At 39.8% G+C, this 21620-nt stretch overlaps 1 protein-coding gene across 3 annotated transcripts in view; it reads right to left on the reverse strand.

Moving 5' to 3' along the window:
- LOC148871039 (phosphatidylinositol-3-phosphatase myotubularin-1-like) overlaps positions 1–21620 on the reverse strand; it is a 65862-nt gene that overhangs the window by 3167 nt on the left and 41075 nt on the right. For 2 of the 3 annotated variants that reach the window (XM_088968789.1, XM_088968791.1), the window contains exons 13-17: positions 16298–16467; positions 10543–10627; positions 10175–10393; positions 2636–2695; positions 882–946 (exon numbers count right to left, since the gene is read on the reverse strand). In XM_088968789.1, coding sequence (XP_088824915.1) covers positions 882–946; positions 2636–2695; positions 10175–10393; positions 10543–10627; positions 16298–16467 — 599 coding nt within the window. The remainder of the gene's footprint in view (positions 1–881; positions 947–2635; positions 2696–10174; positions 10394–10542; positions 10628–16297; positions 16468–21620) is intronic. The other variant, XM_088968790.1, reaches the window with a different exon arrangement.

Consider the following 21620-nt stretch of genomic DNA (forward strand, 5'->3'; position numbering starts at 1 on the left):
ATCTATTGAAATGGATATTGCCTAGGTTCAAGCAAGGTGCCTACCTTAAAATGCATCTTGCGGCCTTGTCTGTGTACCCTTTTAAAACATTAGATAGATATAAACCTTTCAAAATAACCTTGTCTTAAGAGCCATCTTGCCTTTAGAGCTATGTTGGATAGAGCCATAGACACTTCAAAATGGATGCCATGTCCATGTCGAACACTTCAGTTTTTGGCATAAATTTCCTATTGTCTTTGTCATGCCCATTTAACATAGCTTTCAAATATTCTATTGGAGAGGTTAGAACTTTGGATCTAAGGATAAAGGACTCTTCAAGGATCCCAATATCACCCAATTAACTTGCTGACAGACTAGGCAAGGAGTGTCTATATTAAAGAGAGTTTAATAGTTAAAGTACCGGGTTTCATTACCTTTTCTTTCAAACCAACACAGACTTCGGGATAAACCATCAAAATCTTTGTTTGTATTAAAATGTTCTGACATATATGTACTTCTAAGCTAACCCATCAGGATCTCTTACCACTATGGGAAGTACTTTTGTATTTTCATATTATCATTGTCTTATTTTCTTTTGAAAGATCCTCTTTCTCCAGAGAGTAAGAATTTCCCTTCTTTTTCATATGTGATCATTGATGAAATGTCAATAGTAAGTATGACCAAAAAAATTAATTCCATCAATCGACCTACCTCTACAAGAAAATTCCTACTCAACTTTAATTCTTTATGACTAGACTAAGATAGCAGAAAAAGCTATGTTGAGGATATAACCTTAACGAACATCTCTTCTCAATTAACATCTTAAAGTCATATTGTATGCTATGAGGAAATACAAAATTTAGAAATGATGGATGGATACTTGGGGTGAAAGATGAGAGTACCTATTGCATAAGAAGTTTCCAAAACGACAGGAAAGCATGCAATCCAAGAAATCAACCAAGAACGCCTGGATAACAAAATTAGAGTCAAAAGATCAGCAAGTAATTATCCAAAATGAATTGATAAACCTACAATTTATCTATAACATTTGAGGACTTTAGCATGGATTTTTATGCCGGTTTTATTAATTTTTGCCTTAATTTAGCCTAATGCTAAGAATAAGTTTCAGGGGTAATTAATCCAAGAAAATAAAGGAAAAAGGCAAGAAAAGAAGGTTCAAAAAGACCAAATTCAGCCCAGCCCGGTTGTGAAAGCAAGAGAGAGCACTTCGGCCCAAGAAGAGCAAGTGGATTCCTTGAAAAAACCCAAGAAAAGAAAGCCTAGCTAAGAGTAGAATTCAACCCAGCAATGAAGGCCCATTCTCAGCCCAAAAAAGCAGCTCAATGTATAGCTATCATGTGCTAAGAGAGAGCCTAAGTGCAGCCCAAATAGCAGCCATTAGGAGGCTTTCAAGAGAGCTCTAGAAAGTTCAAGAAAGGGGTGTAATACACCCCATTCTAGAGGCTTCAAGAAGGGGCAAGAGCCCCCTTGAAAAACTATATAAGGAGGCCTCTAGGAAGGGGGAGAGGTGTTCAATTGCTGGAGAGGAAGGCTCTCCCACTCTTAGAGGTTCGGCCACCTTGAGAGAAGAGAAGAGAAGAAGGTTAGGCGCAAGGAAGAAGAAGAAGAAGGGCTGAAGGAAATTCAAGACAAGCAAGCTAGAAGAGAAGGTGAGTTCGAAATTTGGGGTTTGTGATTCAAAGATCATTTGTAATAACTCAATTGTAGTTTCATTCTCCTTTAATTTGAATTATGTTTCTTTGTTATATTTTCTTTCTTCTTTCTCCTTCTTCCATTCTTCCTTGATGTATTTCAGCTTGTAAAATTTCAGTTCAGCAATCTAATTCTTTTTTATTCATTCGAATGGTCATGAATTGTACTTGGAGTTTCTTGAATAAGGGTGTTTTTGTAGATTAATTCGGCCAACTAACCTTCAAAACTCAGATCTGAGATTGCAAGATCTGAATTGCTTGAAAGAGAATTCAGATCTACAATTTTCAAATTGGCCGAATGGATCTAAAGCTTGGAATTCCTAGAGTTCTTGAGAGAGACTCTAGGAATTCAGATCTACTATTCAAGAACTGAATTGGATGCAAGATTTGAGATAACTTGCACAATTCAGTTGGTGATCAATTCAGTTTTGAGTTGATGCCTTAGAAGTGTTTGAAGAAATGCATGCATGGGGATTAGATTCTTGTTAGAGATAGAAGAATTGTCACTCATGCATAGGATGAACATGCGCTTGAGAGAGGCTGTTCATGACCTTGGGGTTTCACCAAACCAAGGCTCAATTATGATTTATTCAAATGATCCAAATTGATAGATTGTTGAATTCTGATATTGAAATTTACTGCTTACTCTTCTAACCTGATTTGAAGGCAATTGGACCAATGATTTAGATAGATTTTAATTTAGGATTTTTAGCTTTCATTAAAGTTTTGATTTATTTGTTAATCAGATAAGAAATACTCAATTTAGTATTGATACTTGTTTCCTAAATCTTCGTGGGAACGATACTTCACTCACTACTTTTTTACTTGAACGGCTAGTGCACTTGCTAGTGTCACAGTGAGCCACACATCATGAACCAAGAAATAGTTTTCAGATATCTCATTAGATATGCTTCAAATTTCACAAATCAAAGGAAGCTACATACCGAGGAAAACTCAAAAGCAAAAGGATACATCCGAAGCAACTGTGAAACACAATCAACCCACTGCATACAAAACCAGCACAGTATGAACTATCTAGGATAAGCAAATCATAATCAGATGCAAGCACCACACAGAACAATTGATATCCAGTCCTAAGAGAGTGTAATTGTAGAGATATTATGGGCTGACCAGTTGGGAGTAGCATTTTATCTTGTACCTTATTGTACAGCATGTTTTATTCTTTCTTGTAAACTTATCATATTTCTTATTTGTTTTAGTGAGGGCACAATGGTCCTTTCACTTTTATGTGAAATTTTGATATATAATGCAAATCCTTCGAGCATGTAGATGTATTGATACACCCATTCAACTTCTACTGTCTCTTTTGAACTGTCTCTACCATGGTATCAGAGCAACTTCCAACATGGATCTGCTGAAAGCTTTTCTCTTGCTGCTGTTTTGCTTCGATTAAAGTACATTATAGGACTGTTATGTTGCTGAAGTTTTTGGTTATCTACCAGGGACTGTTTTGATCAGCCCCTTTTCTTGCTGTTTCCTGTAGAAGATGAGACAACAGGTCAGGGTTTTGTTTCAGATCTCACTCCTACCTGTTCCGATAACTCTGACCAGATCTGCTGTGGCCCAGACTTCCTCTCTCTCCCTATATCACTGTTTTGGTGGTTGTACCATTGCTGGTAGGGTTTCTAATTTTCTTGGTATCGACTCTAGACTTTCCTTTTTTGGACTATTACTTGGTCTACTGTTTTTTGAGAGCATTTTCTTTAGGAAATCTGATTATTCTCCATTAGACCATATCAGTTTTGAGTGATTTAAAGTCTGTTCTTTCCTTTTTACTTGTTACAACACTTGTTCTTGGTGTTATTTTTGCTGAAATGGCTTTAGACAAGAGGGAACTGCTGTCAGTCAAGTTTGATGGAAGCAACTATGCTCTGTGGAAGTTTCACTTCCAGTTCCATGTTGAGGGGCAAGCCCTTTGGGGTTATATAGATGGTTTGGTAGTCAAGCCTGATGAATTGGACAGCAAAGGGATGAACCAGTGGAAGATAGATAATGCAAGAATAGCATCATGGATTCTTGGCTCAATTGAGACTGACATACCATTCCAATGAGGGGTTTTCAAGACTGCAGAGGAAATGACTGAATACATGCAAAAGGTCTATCAGCAGTCTAGCCTCTCTTGACAATATCAAATTGAAACAGAGATCTTTCCTACACTCAAGGGAAGAAGAAGATCCAAGAGTACTATGCTAGTTTTGTCAACTTATGGACTGAGTACAAATTAATGCACACGGGGAACTCTTTGTCAGCTTGTTTGTCAAGAATATGAAGGAGCACTTTGATAGAAAGAAGATCATGCATTTTCTAATGCACTTCAGAACTGAATATGAAGTGATTAAATCAAATATTCTGAGTAGGGATTCCACCCCAGGTCTGGATATGATATTGGGGGAACTTCTTAGGGAAGAAATAAGGCTGGATACTTAGTCTACCATCAATTTGGGAAGCATGACCCTGGGACTGAAGCTGCTTTTTTTGCATACAACCAAAACCAAAGGACCTTTACAAGGTACAATGTTATAAGTGCAAAGAATATTGTTGTGTTGTTTCACATAGCCAGAAGAAAAACACTTATGTCTATTGCAAGCAACATGGGCATATAATATCTGAATTCCCCACTTGGCCATCTAAAAGAAACACTTCAAGTTATAAGAAAAATCAGCATAGGGCTTCTCAATCAACCATGGATAACTCAGATGGTGTACATCCCTTCCCCTCCAGCACCTACTTTTTGTTTTTGTTTTCTTCTTTTTGTCTTTTCTTATTAGCAAAAGGAGAATTTTATTCAAGAGAATCAGTTACAGGATTACAGCAATTAGAAAGCAGACATTGCACCACAAAGTGTTACAATAAAGACCAGAAAAGCTTCTACCTATGAACTCCCTGTTTGCTAATGAATCAGCCATATCCATTTGCAGTTCTCTTGATCCAGGCAAACGAGGAACCGAGTTTTCTTGCTAGGCTTACTATCTCCCTTAGGGGATGTCTATAAATCAAAGGAGCATTACCCCTTGAATTGGTCCATGATATCACTATTCTTGAGTCCCCTTCTATCTCTACATTCTTAAGATCTGCTTGCTTGGCAAGTTTTAACCCCTATAGCAAAGCTAATAGTTCAGCCTTTAAAGAATCACCTTCCCCTAAAGGTCCTCGGTACATAGATAATACTTTGCTTGAGGAATCTCTGATCACACCACCCATGCCTGCCAGACCTGGGTTTCCTATAGAGCTCCCATGAAAATTCAGCTTGACTTTGGTGAGACCTGGGGGGCTTCCACTCCATCACCTTTCTTTCTTTCTTCTCAGAAGAGTGTGCAACTTCAGTCCGCTCTTACTATATCAGTAACCGAGAAACTTTGAAAGAGCTGAAGTGTTTCCACCCAGTGTGCAACTTTTATCTTTATGGCCTCCGCTAGATCTTCTTTTGACCTATACTTCTCATTGAAAATTCTTGATTTCCTTTCCTCCCATGTAGTCCACACCACCGCTGCCCTAACTGATTTCCACATAACCCTTCCTCTTTTTGTTGGCTACCTTAGAAATTGTGTTGAAGAGGCTTACTACATCCTGGGGTCTACTCCACCTCCAACCAAAGAGAGAACAAAAAGATCTCCAAACAAAGAGCACAAAAGGGCAATAGGGAGTCACCATGTACAGAGCAAAGAATGCACATATGAGGGGAGAGGCATTTATTTGGCCTCCTTTTTTGAAGCATGCCATAGGTGTTCACCTTCCCAAGAAAACCTCCAAGCGTAGAGCTTGAATTTTTGGTTGAATGGGCTTTCTCCAAACCTCTTTCACAGTGAAATTTTCACCCCCAACAGAAGTTTGCATGAGTATTAAAAAAAGAAGCATAGAGGAAGGTGCCATCAAATGAAGTAGACCAAACTCTAGTGTCCTCCAAAGACTGATCCAAGAAGGCTCACTTAAGTTTATCAAGAAAAACAAATAAGAGACTCACACTCATTGTCCCTCAAACCCCTTTTGAACCCAAAATCCCTACTCAGTCTAACGTGAGAAAAAGTGACAAAATTTGATATAGGTTGTAACTTGTAGTCTAAAACTGAATAAAGTTTAGGGAAAAGAGAACAAAAAGGAATATCATCATCCAGCCAAAGATCTTCCCAAAAGAGCACCCTAGAACCACAAACCACATCAAATCTAATGAAATTAATAAAGATTGGATATACTTCTTGTATTGCTTTTCACAGAGATCTCGAGGAAGATGTGGGGGCTACCTTTGCATCCTAGCAACTGTTCATCAGCCCATGAATGCTTTCTATCACCTTGTACAACATGTCTTTCCAATGGAAACCTCCAAAGCCACTTTCCTAACAGAATAGTATTCTTGTGAACTACGTTCCACAATCCTAAACCTCCCTTTTCCTTTGTTTTTTGACTTTTTCCCCCATAACTAGGTGATCCCTCTTTCTATCCCTAGGTTCCCAAAGAAAATCCATCATAAGTTTTTCTAGTTGTAATGCTACTATAGCTAGAACTCTAAAGGTGGATAGGATGTAGATTGATAGAATTCTAATCAGGGCTTTTTCCCACCTATGGATAAATAATTCCTCTTCCACAGTACCAACTTCCTTGTAAACCTCTCCACCACTGGTTTCCAAAAGACTTCTGGTCTTGGATTCCCTCCCAAAGGTAGCCCCAAGTACTGCAACAGCCACTTTTTAACCTCACACCCCAGAATCTTAGCTAGCCCTCTCAAACTTTCATCTCCAAGTTAACCAATTCAAAGGAACTAATGAGCTCGCATAGATTTCTTATACTCTCTTGATTACCTCCCTCACAAAATAAAATGATGTCATCTGCAAACTACAAATGTGAGACTATCACCTCAAGTCTTCCTATCCTTCATCCTCTAAGTAGGTTGCTTTGATCAGCTTCCACGACCATCCTACTTAGAACTTCAGCAATTAAAGTGAAAAGGAAGGGAGAAAGGGGATCCCCTTGTCTCAACCCTCTTTTTCACTGGAAAATAATCTCTAGCCACACCATAATCACGACCTAGTACTTCATGAACTTAGGCATCCCTTCATCCACATCCTCCACTGCTCCCCTAATGGGCATATTTTGATGTTGTGAGAACTTTATTGCAAGACACTCATGCACCTACGTCCTTTTGGGCAGAGGTAGCCAGCAGCTGTATACCTTATTAATTTGCTTCCCTCTAATGTTCTCTGTGATACCTCTCCTTTTCGATGCTTATTTCATCACCCTCCAACTACTCTTTGCTTCATGTTTTTGTTGTGCTTGCTTTGTTCATCTTCCTCATGAATACACAACTTATTCCTTAATCAACTTTATGTGCTTTCATGGGACATAGCCTAGATCATAAGGGGTTTCTCTGATATGACCCTTGAGCTCAATGGATTCGGATTTCTAGAAATGTTGTCTTTTTGGAGAATGTTTCCTTCTTTACTCACATTGTTAAACTCCCTGCTCCTATCTCTATTTTGCATTCTTTTGATGCTACAGGTATTATTAAGTCCACATCTATCTTCTTGGAATCTTCTTCACCAATATGTAAGGAAATGATTGGCTGCCCCAGCACCTGCACCTTTGCCCCCTTCCCCACCAGCTCATGGTTCCACTCATCCTAACACTAAGTACTAATCTAGAGCCTTCTTCCTCAAAACCTATTTCATCTTCTCCTCCACATCATTCCTCTCGTATCTCTAGACCCCCTGACCACTATGGTTTTCCCACCAATCATTGCTCCTCTACTGTCTTGTCATCTACAGATACTCCTAAGACCATCAGCAGACTATGACAGTCCAACACTAGAAAGAAGCTATGGATACAGAAATTCAGGCCCTTGTAGAGAATCATACTTGGGACCTCATCCATGTGCTCCCAAATGCTTCGATCATTGGTAGCCTTGACATATAAAGGGCGGCGCGTATGGTTGCACAAGGATACAAGCAAGAGTATGGGATTGACTATGAGGAAACCTTTGCACCAATTGCAAAGATGACTACAATCCGCTTGGTGTTAACTATCTCAGCATAGTTTTCAAGACGTCTTGGAGATTTTGTGTGACAAGCGATAAAAATTTTATAATATAAAAAACTAACTCTTGGTTAGTTCCATAGTTTTATATACCATTCAGCACGTATTTTAATTGGAAAAATAGCAAATCTCTTTATTAAGAACATTAAATTTCCTCTAAAAATGTGGCAAATCATAAAATCTAAAAGATAAAAATCTTTTACATAAATTAATTTCATTATTTTCAAAAATAATACCACTATAATAAGTATTTAATAGAGCAATTTCATATCAATAAGCAGCTAAAGAAGGTTATTAACTTTATATGATAAATATTCAAGATGAAAAGTAAAGGGCACCTAGTTGCTAACAGTCAAGGCGTTTGGGCGAGGCACCCAGCCAAGGGCACCTAGTCGCCTAGGTGACACCTTGACAACTATGTATCTCAGTACTGAAAATTGGGATATTCATCAAATGAATGTCAAGAATGCCTTCTTTCATGATCATTTTAAGGAAACAATGTTTATAAAGCCTCCACTTAGATACTGTAATGATCCTACTATGGTCTGTTGCCTCAAGAGATCTCTTTATGGTCTCAAACAGGCACCTCAAGTTTGGTTTGATAGGTTTCATTCTATCATTACAGAGGCCGAATTCATGCAAAGCCTCTCTAATTATTCTCTGTTTTAAAGCGGGCTAAGGGTATCGTTCTTTTTCTACTGTATGTTGATGATATACTAATTATTGGTGATGACCATGAAGGTATTTCCCAACTCAAGAATCTCTTGTGTCAAGCATTCAAGATGAAGGATCTTGGCTCTCTGACTTACTTCCTAGGACTAGAAGTAACTCGTTTCCCTCAGGATACTTTGTAAATCAGCAAAAGTATGCTATGGATTTGGTTCGGCTAGGTTGCCTCACTGATGAGAAACAGGTGGATACACTCCTCTTGAGATGAACCTTAAATTATCTAAGGATGATGGCGAACCCCTTCATGATGCTACATTTTCTTGACAACTTGTTGGCAGCCTTATCTCACCATGACAAGGCCCGATATCTCCTATGCAGTTCAAATTGTCAATCAGTTTGTTTCTTCTCCCGGACAGCCCCATATGACAGCAGTTCTCAATATCATTAGGTACATCGGGGCTATTGCCTCTTATGAACTATTTTTCTCATCATTTGTTTTTTGATAAATGAGACGCCACGATTTTTATATTTTTCTCATCATCATCTTTGAATCTGCTAGCCTATGCAAATGATTATTGGGCTGGCTACCCTGACACTAGAAGATCTACCACAAGTCAAAGTGTTTTCCTGCCTCCTGGGTGATTCCCTTATTTCCTTTAAGTGTAAGAAACAATAGACTGACTCCAAGTCCTCCATTGAGGCAGGATAGCAAGCTATGTTCTCTATCTGTAGTGAAATTGTGTGGCTTCAGGCTCTTCTTACTGATCTTTACCTCCAGACTCCTACTCCTATTCCCATCCATGCAGATAATGTCAGTGCTGTCAAGGTTGCCTCTAATCCAGTTGTCTACAAGCACACCAAACACATAGAGGTTGGTTGCTATTTCATCAGAGATCAGTTCCTTGCCAGACTAACCACTCTTCCCTATGTTCTGTCTGGCCTTCAACTAGCTGACATTTTCAATAAGGCTATGGCGCGTCCTTACCACAAGTTCTTGGCTGACAAACTGATGCTTCTACCATAGCATCAGTTTGAGGGAGTAGAGATACTATGGGCTGATCGGTTGGGTGCACCATTTTATCTTGTACCTTATTGTACATTATCTTTTATTCTTTCTTGTAAACTTATCTAATTTCTTATTTGTTTTAGTGAAGGGCACAATGGTCCTTTTCACTTTTATGTAAACTTTTGATATATAATGCCAAATCCTCTGGGTGTGTAGATGGATTGACACATCCATTCAACTTTTTCCGTCTCTTTTGAACTGTCTCTGTCAGTAGCTGGTGACCTAAGGAAAGCAGTCACCAAATGATTTCAAGTAGTTATCTGCCAACTGGAAAGAAAAGGATTGGCCACACTTGATGTTTGCTAGAAACTGAACCAAATATATCATGCCTCTCCATGCAAATAATTATTTTCTGGAGACAACTGAACCAAATATACAAACTACTAGTCAGCAGCTCAAATCTGCTTCAACTAATGATGTATAACGATGCACTTGTCAATATAGAATATTTTATAATTACTAACGATATAACAAAAGATGCCCAAGCACTGAGAACATGAATTTTCTGTGAGTAATCCATAAGAGAAGGTTTTCCAACATTGGATATTACCCAGAGATAATATACAGGAGTTTGCAAAGTGGATTATGTTGAATTTTTTATAACACAACTAATTTATTCGAGCTTTATCTCAATGCTACTAACACACAAGCACACACATACAGCACACACAAACACGTTTGTGTGTTTTTGTAATCAACTCACCTGCAAGAATATGGGAGAACAGTTGTTTGAAGTTTGTGCATGTGATGAACCACTAGCTGGTGTTGAACTTGATGAACGCATGGGTGAGGTTGAAATATTCCCACTTGAAGATTGTCGTGATAGTTCTGGAGTTGCGTTACTATTTCCAGATATTGTTGGCATTCCCATACGATCTGAAAATGGATGACCAAATGCAAGCCAATCCTTTTCCACTAGTGCCTGAAAGACATTACATTCCAACTGTGATTTCAGGCAAACCCATATCCAACTAAGCTAGTGACATTGTGATTCTAACCTAAATTACATTTTGCAGCAAACCAAGCATAAGATGAGGTTGCAAACTAAAAAACCAGACTCAGAATTAATACCTGAAACCCATTAAATGTCCGGTAGTAAGGATCAAGCAGCAAACTAGCAAGTGAGACTAACTGAGTTGTTCTATCCCATCCATCACTATGCAAAACAGTAAGCTTGTCAAAATCAGAAAATCTAGTCCATTCCAAGTTATCTCACAAAGTAAAAAAAAAAAAAATGTAGAAACACTTGAGGATTGTCAGGGGGAGAAAAACAGTGGAGTGATTTGCCAGAAACCAATAAGAGATCAACATGTGAATGCTAGAATTTACAAGAAAAAATCAACATGTGAAGGCCAGAATTCTGTAAAACCCAAAATAGACAATTAGACATAGATAATAGTTTTAATCTTCTGTAAAATAAATGAGATGGACAAGCATGTTTAGTAATACAGTTGACATAACTTTCTTGCAACATATTACAGAAGCAACTTGAGTAGCCCAAACCTAAATCCAGCCTAATCCATCCCAAACTTTGCATGGGTGGGCTGGAATTTTCAGGTTGCAGGCTGGGTTTTGACCTGAAAAGTTGGAAGCGATTCCAGATCAGTTTGGGCTTGGGTTAAGGCCTCACATAGCCCAGGCTCAGACTGACCGAACTCAAGTCCATCCAAGGAATCATACTGAAATTTAATCAAGTCTTCTTATATAATTTATGCATAGAATATTGTAGGCAGACAGTTCTGGCACATGGTTCACCTGATCACCACAATTTATAGTACCAGCAGCATCATGGATTGTGCCCCCTGATATAAGACAATAGTGCACCACCCTCCCTGAATGATAACAACTCATGTGTCATGGTTTACAGTGCCAACACCACACTGTTTATAACACCAAATGAAACAATTGCATTCCCACAACCACTAGTCCATGTTAGCAATCAATGGGAAGTTTGTTTTGCAATAACTTACCATGGTGCCCCTTACATGGACAAATACATCAGATTGCCATATTATTTTCTGGAAGCCTTGAACCCATACAAATAAGATTAAAGATGATGGAATAATTGCTCTGAACTCTACTTGATACTTATTGAAAAAACAAAACAAAACAAAACTTGCCCTGAACTCTTAAGGAAATTTTCCAGTTAAGTCCTATGATCTTTGTTAGAGGCCAAGTGGAGAATTTGTGTTAAGGCCTAGATCCTCCCGCAGTCCCACCTGACCCAAGGTATGGACAAGTATATAAGAGGAAGAAGACACCTCAGCAAGCTTGACAGCTCAGGAATTGATTGTAACCAACAGATTCTAAGACTCCCATGTGTAACAAGCCTAAAAAAAGCCATTTTGAATTGGTTTTTTTATCAGCAGAAAATATATTTATTTTATTAGATTTAATTAAAGAAGTAGTTAATCCCCAACTTTCAAGCCCAAGTTATAAAGAATCCCAAAACAGTTGCTTCGTCACAACTGATGTTTTAAAGTGCAGAGGCGTGACGAGAGGCGTTCCACTACCTAGAGGCGTGAGGCGTAGTTCAGAATGTGAGGAAGAAGAAGGAAGATCTCATTTTTCTTTATTTTTAATAAAAGTCTTTTATATTACGAAGAATGAAGGTGCATAGCACTAGTTGAACCCCTGAAACAAATAAACCAAATTGGGCTGCATTGAAAAGGGAGGCTGGGGGGCTTCAGGGGCAGAGACCCCAACCCACTTTCTTTCTCCCTTTGTTTTCTTCCCTTCACTTTCCTTTTCTTTCTTTCTTTTTTTTTTCTCTTTTCTTTTTGCTTCTCTTTCTTTCTTTTTCTTTCCCTTCCCTTTCTTTTCCTTATTTTCCTTTTTTTCTGTCTTTTGATATGAGGTGTGCATGAGGCATTAGTGTTTTAAGAGCACAAGGGCCAATTTGCACCTAAGGCACAAGGCGAAGCACTCACCTTTTTGAAGTGAGGCACAAAATTACAAAACAAAATGCTAAAAAAATGTCAGAAAATTCAAAAAATTCCAAAAAAATAAAAAAAATAAAAACATTAAACATAAGGTTAATAAAAAATATAAACTTAAATTTTAAAATAAATGTTTTAAAAAACCTATTATCTAAAAATTAAAATACAAAAACATAACATGCAAAGCATATTCAAATGAAATTTTAAAAATAAAAGCAAACATATAAAGCATTTTCAAGCATGTAAAACCCACAACCTCTTTTTTTCCCCAATTGCATTGCTTCACATAGCTAATGTCATGTAGAGCATATTGCATTCTTGATTCTATGAGTCGCCTTTGTACCACGCCCCTATTTGCTAATGTTGTTCATTCATTCATTCCAATAAAATATCCTCTTAAAAGGCAGTTAAAGTAATAAAACCATTACGTTTTTATGTGAGAAATAAGAATTTAAGACCCTAACATGGACTTGTTCGGTCTTGCCTCGAGGGCTGTGGTTGGGAGTTTGGGGGTGGAGCCCCCGACCCAGCCGTTAGGCTCAAAAAAAGCAAAAAGTGTAGATTTTTAAAAGGCACACGCCTGGGCTGAAGCATATGGCACATCAAGCGTGCACCTAGGTGCACCAGGCATGCACCTTTTGAAAGGGGCACCTAGGACCTAGGCGAGGCACATACCCTAAAATGTACCTCGCTTGTGCGCCTAGGCACACCTTTTAAATCACTATGAGGCATATGCCTCTAGCACGCCTCATGAAAAAAGTGTATGAGGCGTACGCCTCTTGCACCTGAGGCACATGCCTCATAGGTGTCAACGCCTCTGGCATACGCCTCAGGGTGTTTTGGGGGCGCCTTGCCTGGAGGGTGCCTCCCACGCCTTTTAAAACACTGCTCACAACTCCTTGTTTGGCAAGGGAATCAGCTAACCCATCTGCATTTCTTCTAGCCGACTTAAGTTCAGCCTCTATACCCTTAGCGATCTTTTCTACTTCCCTTATCACATGTTTAAGAGTCCAAGGGGTACGTCTGTTGCAATTTGCCCATGAGATAACTACTCTAAATCCCCTTCCACCTCAACTCATCTACCCAACTGCTTTGCTAACCAGAGACCTAGTAGTAGAGCCAACAGTTCAGCCTTCAAAGAGTTTCCCAAACTGATTAGCCCTTAAAACAAGGCCAAAATCTTCCTTTCAAAATTTCTGATTACCCCTCCTATTCCTGCCATACCTGGGTTTCCAATGGAGCACCCGTCAAAATTCAACTTGACTTCATTGCTTTCTAGGGGTTTCCAATCCACTCTTGCTCTATCTTTTTCTCTCAATGAATGTGCTATTTCAGTCCAGGCTCTTAGAATGTCAGTGACTGAGAAGATTTGGACGGTATCCAATGTCTTTACCCATAATGCCACCTTCAATTTTATGCTGTCACTTTCTCCAGAGTCCTGCTTTTTTCAGAAAAGATCCTATCATTCCTTTCTTCCCAAACCACCCATCAAAATTCAACTTAATTGTTGATGAATGAAAATTGAGTCAAAACTTACCAAATCTCTCTCCCTCCCTCCCTCTTGTTTCTCTTTTCAAGAGGTTAGGCACCTCAAATCATCTGTGTTAGGCAGGATCCTAACAGATTGGTATGAGAGCAGGGAAATTCAGGTCAAGATGACTATCACCTGAGCTTCTTCTGTGGAAGATTGAGACAAGATTGAACTGGATCTCCATAAGGTGGTGACAGATCTACATGAAATGGCAGATGACACAGAGCTGAAGCCACAACAGTGATGGAAAAGGTTCGAAACATAGCAGCAACAAACAAGCTAAAGCGGTGAACTGGAAGAACATAAAGTTGGAGTTTCTGTTCTACACCAGAGAACATCCAGTTCCCTAGATCTACAAAACAAAGCATTACATCGAATTCAATGAGATCACCAGGTCAAGAGAGTTCCTTTAGCATCAATTCATCTTGAATAAGAAGCTATACAGTGGTACCAATGGTACTGGTGCATTCATGGACGTCTTGGAATGATTTCACAAAAACCCTATGCATTCGATTTGGCCCTATTGGCTTTGAGGATTTCAACAAAAGTTTGTTGAAGCTAAAGCAAATCAGTACAATTTGAGAATACCATATCGAATTTGAGTGTCTGGCTAACCAAGTGCACGGCTGTCCAGAGAAAGCTCTATTTGGTTGCTTTGTTGGAAGCCTGAACAAATAAAGTCCATCTGAAGGTGAAAAGCCTTAGAACCGGCACAGTCCTGGTCATCATTGTTTTAAGCCTTACAACTAGCATAGACCTCACCACCATTGTTTTAGCTTAAGTACAAGAAGAAAAATAGCACTGGCTATGACGAGTCACCAAGGCTTCAGGTTCAACTACTAGACTGGACCCAGCATATAAAGGTGATGGAATCTTGGGCCGACCAAACATTAACACTAATAATCGGCCGACTCCTAAGGTGCAAACCAAGTCTCATTTAAGAGGCTTACCTGTGCCAAGATGCAGGCCTAGTGTGAGCACAGACTCTGCTATAATTGCGACAAAAAATTTGGGCCAGGGACATAAATGTAAAGCCCAACAAGCCTTCCTTTTACAGATAACTGGGCATGAACCCACTGAAACGTATTCAGATATGAGTTCTAGGCCAAATTCCAATGGTCCTGAAAGGAAGTCCTCAATGGACAATGGATCAACCTGAGATATCTCTTCAAGCATTGACTGGGTTAGTCTCGCCTCAAACCATGATGAGAGTACATGGGCTTCTGAAGGGTTGCCATGTGTCCATCCTTGTGGACAGTGAGAACACAGTCAATTTTGTAATGTCTTGGTGAAGCGATTGGGCCTTCCGATACAACCTGTTACCACCTTCACAGAGCACATAGCAGATGGAAATAATCTTCAGTGTGACAGGATCTGTAAGGACCTTAGGCTCAAAATGCAAATTCATCAATTCCAGGTGGACCTATATCCTCTAGAATTCAATGGAGAAGATGTGGTGCTTGGCATACGAAGGTTTAGACTCCTTAGGCCTATCATCTGTGATGGGATCACCTCACGACTGCTCTTGATGGAGTGGATGTCCATTTGAAAGGAGAAGTTCCGAACAGCATCAAACCTCCACGTCTGGCCTCGATTCCTAAGAGTTACCAGCATGCCACATAGGTGACACCCATGCATATTGGGCCACAACAAATTGGACCAGTTTTCTATTCATCCAAAGATCCACAGAAATCTCTGAGTTACCAGCAGCAACTTCAGGACCTCCTGAAGTATTTCCTAGTCATACTTCAAGAGCCCAATGTCTTGCCTCTGATCAGAACTCAAGATAACAGGATTACTTTAGTGGCAGGTGCAGCTCCTACAAAGAAAGAAACCCAAAAAATGTGGCAGAAAGGTGAATGCTGATATTGATGAGTGGGAAAACTAGTAAAGAAAGAGGTCAAAAATAAAATCAATCAAAGGAACCTAGGAGTAGCTCCTACAGGTGATAAAATTAGAGAAAGTAAATTAAGAGTAACATGCATAGAAGACCATCTACAGCACCCATAAGAAGTGATCGGTTACAAGTTAAAGGGGCTAGACGAGCTTGGAGTGGTGAGAAATGACGTAAATGTTCATAGTTTAGCAATGAACATGCATGGCACCAAACAGAATGAAATGGTGAAGCGAAACAGGATTCATTTAGCTGAACCCATATAGTTGGCACATGAACTTTTTATTTTAATTATTCATTTATTATTATTATTTTTCTATAAGGTAGAAGGCTTAGACGATGATGATGATGACCTATTACAATAATTTAAACAACAATTACCAAGTAAATAAATAGCAAACATGTTATATAATTGTTTATGAATGGTAGCACAAAGGCATCAAACAAAGCATTCATACAAACCTGCAATGCACAAGAACTGAGGATGACTCCAAAGCAACATGTGCAGCAATCCAGGCAGAACCAGCTAGAACACTTTGAACATGTATTAGCCACCCACTGTCTCCTAGAGTGGAAACAGAAGCTGACATACTGCTCAGATTGCCCCCACCCCAGGACCATCCACCATTTCTCTGGTTATTATAAACAACAAAGCCAGTTAAAATTTACATCACAGCCTCCAAATTATTACACATCATTGGAATTGTAAAATGCAATGAAATATGACAAAATTATGACAAGATACTGTTTCAATCTTTTCTCTCTCTAATTGCATTAAAATAATTGCCTATGTAGGGAAAAGAACTCCACTATCCACATCTGACAAGGTTGCAGGTTTTGTGCCAAAAAAAAAGGTTTTGGTTTTATTGATTTGTGTGCATATATGTCATTAATTGGATGATGGTAGAACATTTTCTGATCTAAGAAAACACTTTACCAAGACTCAAAGAGTGCCAAATAGAGCTGGTAACTGATAGGTGCATCACATCAATGGCAAAGAGTAGTAAGCCATGAATGCAGAACTGAAACAGAAAGATTCTGAATCCAGGACTAGCCAACAAAAGAAGGGGTGAAGAAAACACAGAGGGGTGAAGAAAAAATTGAATCAGTTAGAAGCATGCTTGGTTAGACAGATTTTGGACATTAATTGTAGCAAACAGAGGGTTACAGAGTGGGCAGAGAGAGAATGGCACAAGTTCAGTATGGTGAGAATCAAATGATGGAAGTGGTATTTTCCTACTTATGTTATTTTGGTAATAAATAAAAAAGGAAATTTATTAAGAGAATAAAAAATTACATTATAGGTGATAAGATATCACCCACTAAGAATGACAAAGCACCCAAAAGAAAAATCAAAAACTCCCAAACAAAGAAACAAAAAAAAAAAACTTTGACCATGAAGCCTCAGAAAATTAACCCATAAACTTGCTTCCAAGTTCCAAAGCATACAACCCTCAGATAACCAATACTGATATGCCCACCCTGTTAGAATGATATGTTAGAAGGCTTGAGTGTGTTCGGCTGATAAGAATTACTATTAGCCCATTCTTATGTTAAACTTATCTTGTAACTGGGCCTTCGCTAATGGGCCTAATATTGTTTATGTCTTAAGTCTTCTGGGTGTCCCATCACTAATCAGGGGTATCCCAGTAATTTCTTGTACTTTGTATTTCACTTACATATAAATAAAGGCATGGTCGACTGCAAGTACAGTTCGACATTTCCAGCATCTTTTCTTCTTCTTCTCTTTTCTGCTACTTCGACTACAGTGGTTCAGCTTTCATGGTATCAGAGCATTGAGCACCTTCCTGATTACTGCCGACGCCATCTCCTCCTTGCTGTATTTCATTTTTTTTATCTGGGTTGCTGCTGTGAAACCCTAGGGTTGCAGGAGAACAACACAAGGTTCGACCTAGGGTTTCCCTTGGTTGTGGGGCACAAGGGAGGTAAGACCCTGAAGCTGGAGTCCTACTAGTTTCTAGTAGTTAGCAGCTATTCGGCTGCTAAGTAGAGGTCTGTATAGGACAGACCTAGTTGAGGACTGATTTCAGCAGTCCTAGTGTTGTCTGTAAGGAGGGGAACTCCCTTTACAGTTGCAGTACTCGAAGTTCAAGTGGAGTCTGCATAGCACAGGTCGGTTACCAGCCCAGAACACCTTTGCTGCTGTAACAGAACTGCATCAGAACAGTGACAGTCTCGGCAAGTCTGAAACTGTGTTGCGAGCTGTCATGGCCTGCTGAGGTTACTTTGGCTAATCAGAACCTGCATCGGAACTGGTTCAGAAAGACCTTTACAGAACTGTGGAGACTTCAGTTACAGATCATTTCCAGGTCGGATACTAGCCCTACTCCATCTCTGTGAACTGCTCCAGTTACAGTTTTTTTCCTTGTTGCTGTACCCGAACTGATTTAGTCCAAGTGAAGCCTATCTGGTGTGCTATCAGCACTGTGAACTCTATGACTACTTCGGCCAGCCCTAATCAGTGCTGTGAACAACTCCTTCACTATCCGGTGAAGTTTCCTCTAAAGATAATAGACCTGTTATAAGGTCCTCAAACCTGGAGAACCCTAATCTGCATAGCTTGCAAATTACAAGTGTGATATTGGATGAGTATAACTTTAGAGAGTGGTCTGTCTCAGCAAGACTGTTCATTACCTCTCGTGAACTCATAGGCTATTTGGATGGAGATAAAAAGGAATCAAAAATCAGCAGCCCTGAATACACTGTATGGCGCAAGGAAAATGCCATAGTTATGTCTTGGTTGCTGGCCTCCATGACTCCTCGGGTGGCCAGAACTGTTCATCATTTTCCTACAGCCACTAAAATTTGGGAGAAAGTATCTAAGACATATGGCCAAAAGAAGAATAATGCTAGGATCTACAGGCTGAACCAAGACATTGCATCCCTAAGGCAAGGAGACATGTCTGTGGCAACATACTTTGCAACATTGGAAGGTCTCTAGGAAGAGCTTGACCATCACATGATTTTGGATCGGGAAAATGCTAGGGATAAGGAGAGGCATGACAAGCAGATTGAGGAGGGCAGAGCCTTCAAGTTCCTAGCAGGCTTAGACCCTATATATAAAGGTGTAAGGTCACAGATTCTAGGCAAAGATGAATTACCTGAGCTTCATCATGTTTACTACCTGGTGAGGAATGAAGAAGTAAGGAGAAAGGAGATGCAGGTTGGCTTCCAGACACAAGCAACAGAACTATATGGAGAACATTCAGCCTTAGTCTCCACTAAGGGAAGCAGATTTTTAGACAAGAAGTCCCTCAAGTGTACCCATTGTGGTGGTGAGAAACACACAAAGGAGAAATGTTGGGTTTTGTACCCTCATCTGAAGCTAGCTGCTCTGAGAAAGGAAAAAAGGCAACATAAGGGCCACACAGCAAGTGGGAATCTTGCCACCAACAGCAGTAGTGACATCTCACAGAGTACTCAACCAGTGTCCTCTTCCGCCACAAAGCAGGTTGTTGATTCCTCTGGACCAAGTACCTTGGGCTTTACAGCTAGTGAGGTAAACAATCCTTTAGCTTCCACCTCTCTTGCCAAATCAGGTACAGCCTCTGCATTTAGTGCAACTAGTTCCATTAAGTCTAGCTCTTGAGTGATCGACTCAGGAGCCACTGACCATATGACACATATGTCCTCATTATTCTCCTCATATCATTTATTGTCTGGCCAGGATAAGATGAGAGTAGCTGATGGGTCCCTCTCCACCATCTCGGGAAAGGGAGTGGTTGACCTAAGCAAGGATCTCTCTCTTAAATCAGTCTTACATGTTACTAGTCTTGCATCAAATTTGTTGTCTGTTTCAAAGCTTACAAGAAATTTGAACTGCAATACAACTTTTTTTCCCTCTCATTGTGTTTTCCATGACAGATTGACAAGAAGAACGATTGGGAGTGGTCATGAGTATGAGGGCCTCTACTATTTTGATGCAGATGTCAATTCAGCACTGTAAGCTTCTGCTACTGCTAGTCCAGAACGTGTGGAGTCAAGAGCTAGGCTGCACTTGTGGCATGCTAGGCTAGGTCATTTGTCTTTTTCTTCTTTAGCAATGTTGTTTCCCGATTTATGTAAGGGCATTCCGAGTCAAAGTTTAGTTTGTGATTGTGTGTCAAATGTCAAAACAATGCAGATCAATGTATCCAATTTCTAGTAATGAGATTCAAGCCTCTTTTGATTTGGTCCATTCTGATGTTTGGGGTCCTTCACCCATTGTCTCCATTGATGGCTTCCGTTATTTTATCAGTTTTATTGAACATTATTCTCGGTGCACTTGGATTTATCTGTTAAAAGGACGTGAAGAAGTTCCACGGATAACTATGATGTTTTGCAAGATGGTTGAAACACAATTTCATAAGAAGATTAAACAATTCCGTTCAGACAATGCAGCTGAATATTTTGAAAAATCCCTGAACTCATTCATGGAAGACGAAGGCATGTTACATCAATCATCATGTGCTTACACCCCTCAACAAAATGGGGGTTGTTGGGCGCAAGAACAAGCACCTAATGGAGACAGCTTGAGCTCTACTTTTCCAGCACAATGTGCCCAAGCAATATTGGTCTCAAGCTGTTCTCACTGCATCATATCTAATAAATCGGATGCCATCTAAGGTACTGGGTATGAAGACCCCTTTCTCTGTGTTGTGTCCCACTCTTCCAGAATTTCCTCTTTCACCACGGGTTTTTGGATGTACATGCTTCATACATGTGAAGGATCCAAAGAAAACCAAGCTGGATCCTAAGGCTACAAAGGGAATTTTTTTGGGTTACTCTCCTACACAAAAGGGGTATAAGTGTTATGATCCTGTCTCCAAGAAAAAATATGTCACCAAAGATGTAGTCTTTTTTGAGTCTCAACCCTATTTCCAATCTTCTCAGAATCCTCTTCAGGGGGAGACTAGTGGGATGGAAGAGGATTCTCATTCTCCCTCCTTTTTTGTTCCCCTTTCATCACCTTCCACTACTCCCAGTTGTACCATTCCGGGTCGACCTAGTGAGACTCTCGCTGTGCCAGTTACATCTCCAGCTTCAGCTGGTGCTCCTGATGATCCTACCAGGCAAGAGAAAGAGATACTTACATACAGTAGAAGGAAGAAGGGCCCTCAACCTCATGATTGCAACCAGTTGGACTCAGATCAATCTGTCTCTGCAATCCAAGGTAATTCTGACTCTCTCAATTCAGATTTAGATCTTCCCATTGCTCTCCGTAAGCCTGTTCGTTCTTGCACCACTAGGCATTCCATAGCTGATTATGTCTCTTACTCAATTTATCACTTGCCTATCATTCCTTTGTGTTTGATCTTTCCTCTGTATGTGTCCCTTCCAGATATTCAGAGGCGGTATCTGATCCAAGGTGGAAAGAAGCCATGAATGAAGAGATGAAAGCCCTAATGAAAGCAAGAACGTGGGAATTGGTGGACCTGCCAGAAGAGAAAGGCATTGTTGGGTGCAAGTGGGTATTCACAGTAAAGCACAGGGAAGATGGGTCAATTGAAAAATACAAGGCCAGACTTGTGGCAAAGGGATTTACACAAAAGGAATGAATTGACTACATGGAAACCTTTGCCCCGGTAGCAAAGCTCAACACAATTAGGGTTCTACTGTCATTAGCTACAAAATTCTCTTGGGAACTTCATCAGCTGGCTGTGAAGAATGCTTTCCTTAATGGTGATCTACATGAAGAGGTATTCATGGAACCCCCACCTGGATATAATGTTGGAAAGAAGGTGTTAAACTAAGGAAAGCTTTGTATGGCTTGAAGCAATCTCCC

The sequence above is a fragment of the Nelumbo lutea genome, chromosome 2 (assembly GCF_056320005.1).
Source record: "Nelumbo lutea isolate HS-2025 chromosome 2, American lotus-T2T, whole genome shotgun sequence".
NCBI lineage: Eukaryota > Viridiplantae > Streptophyta > Magnoliopsida > Proteales > Nelumbonaceae > Nelumbo > Nelumbo lutea.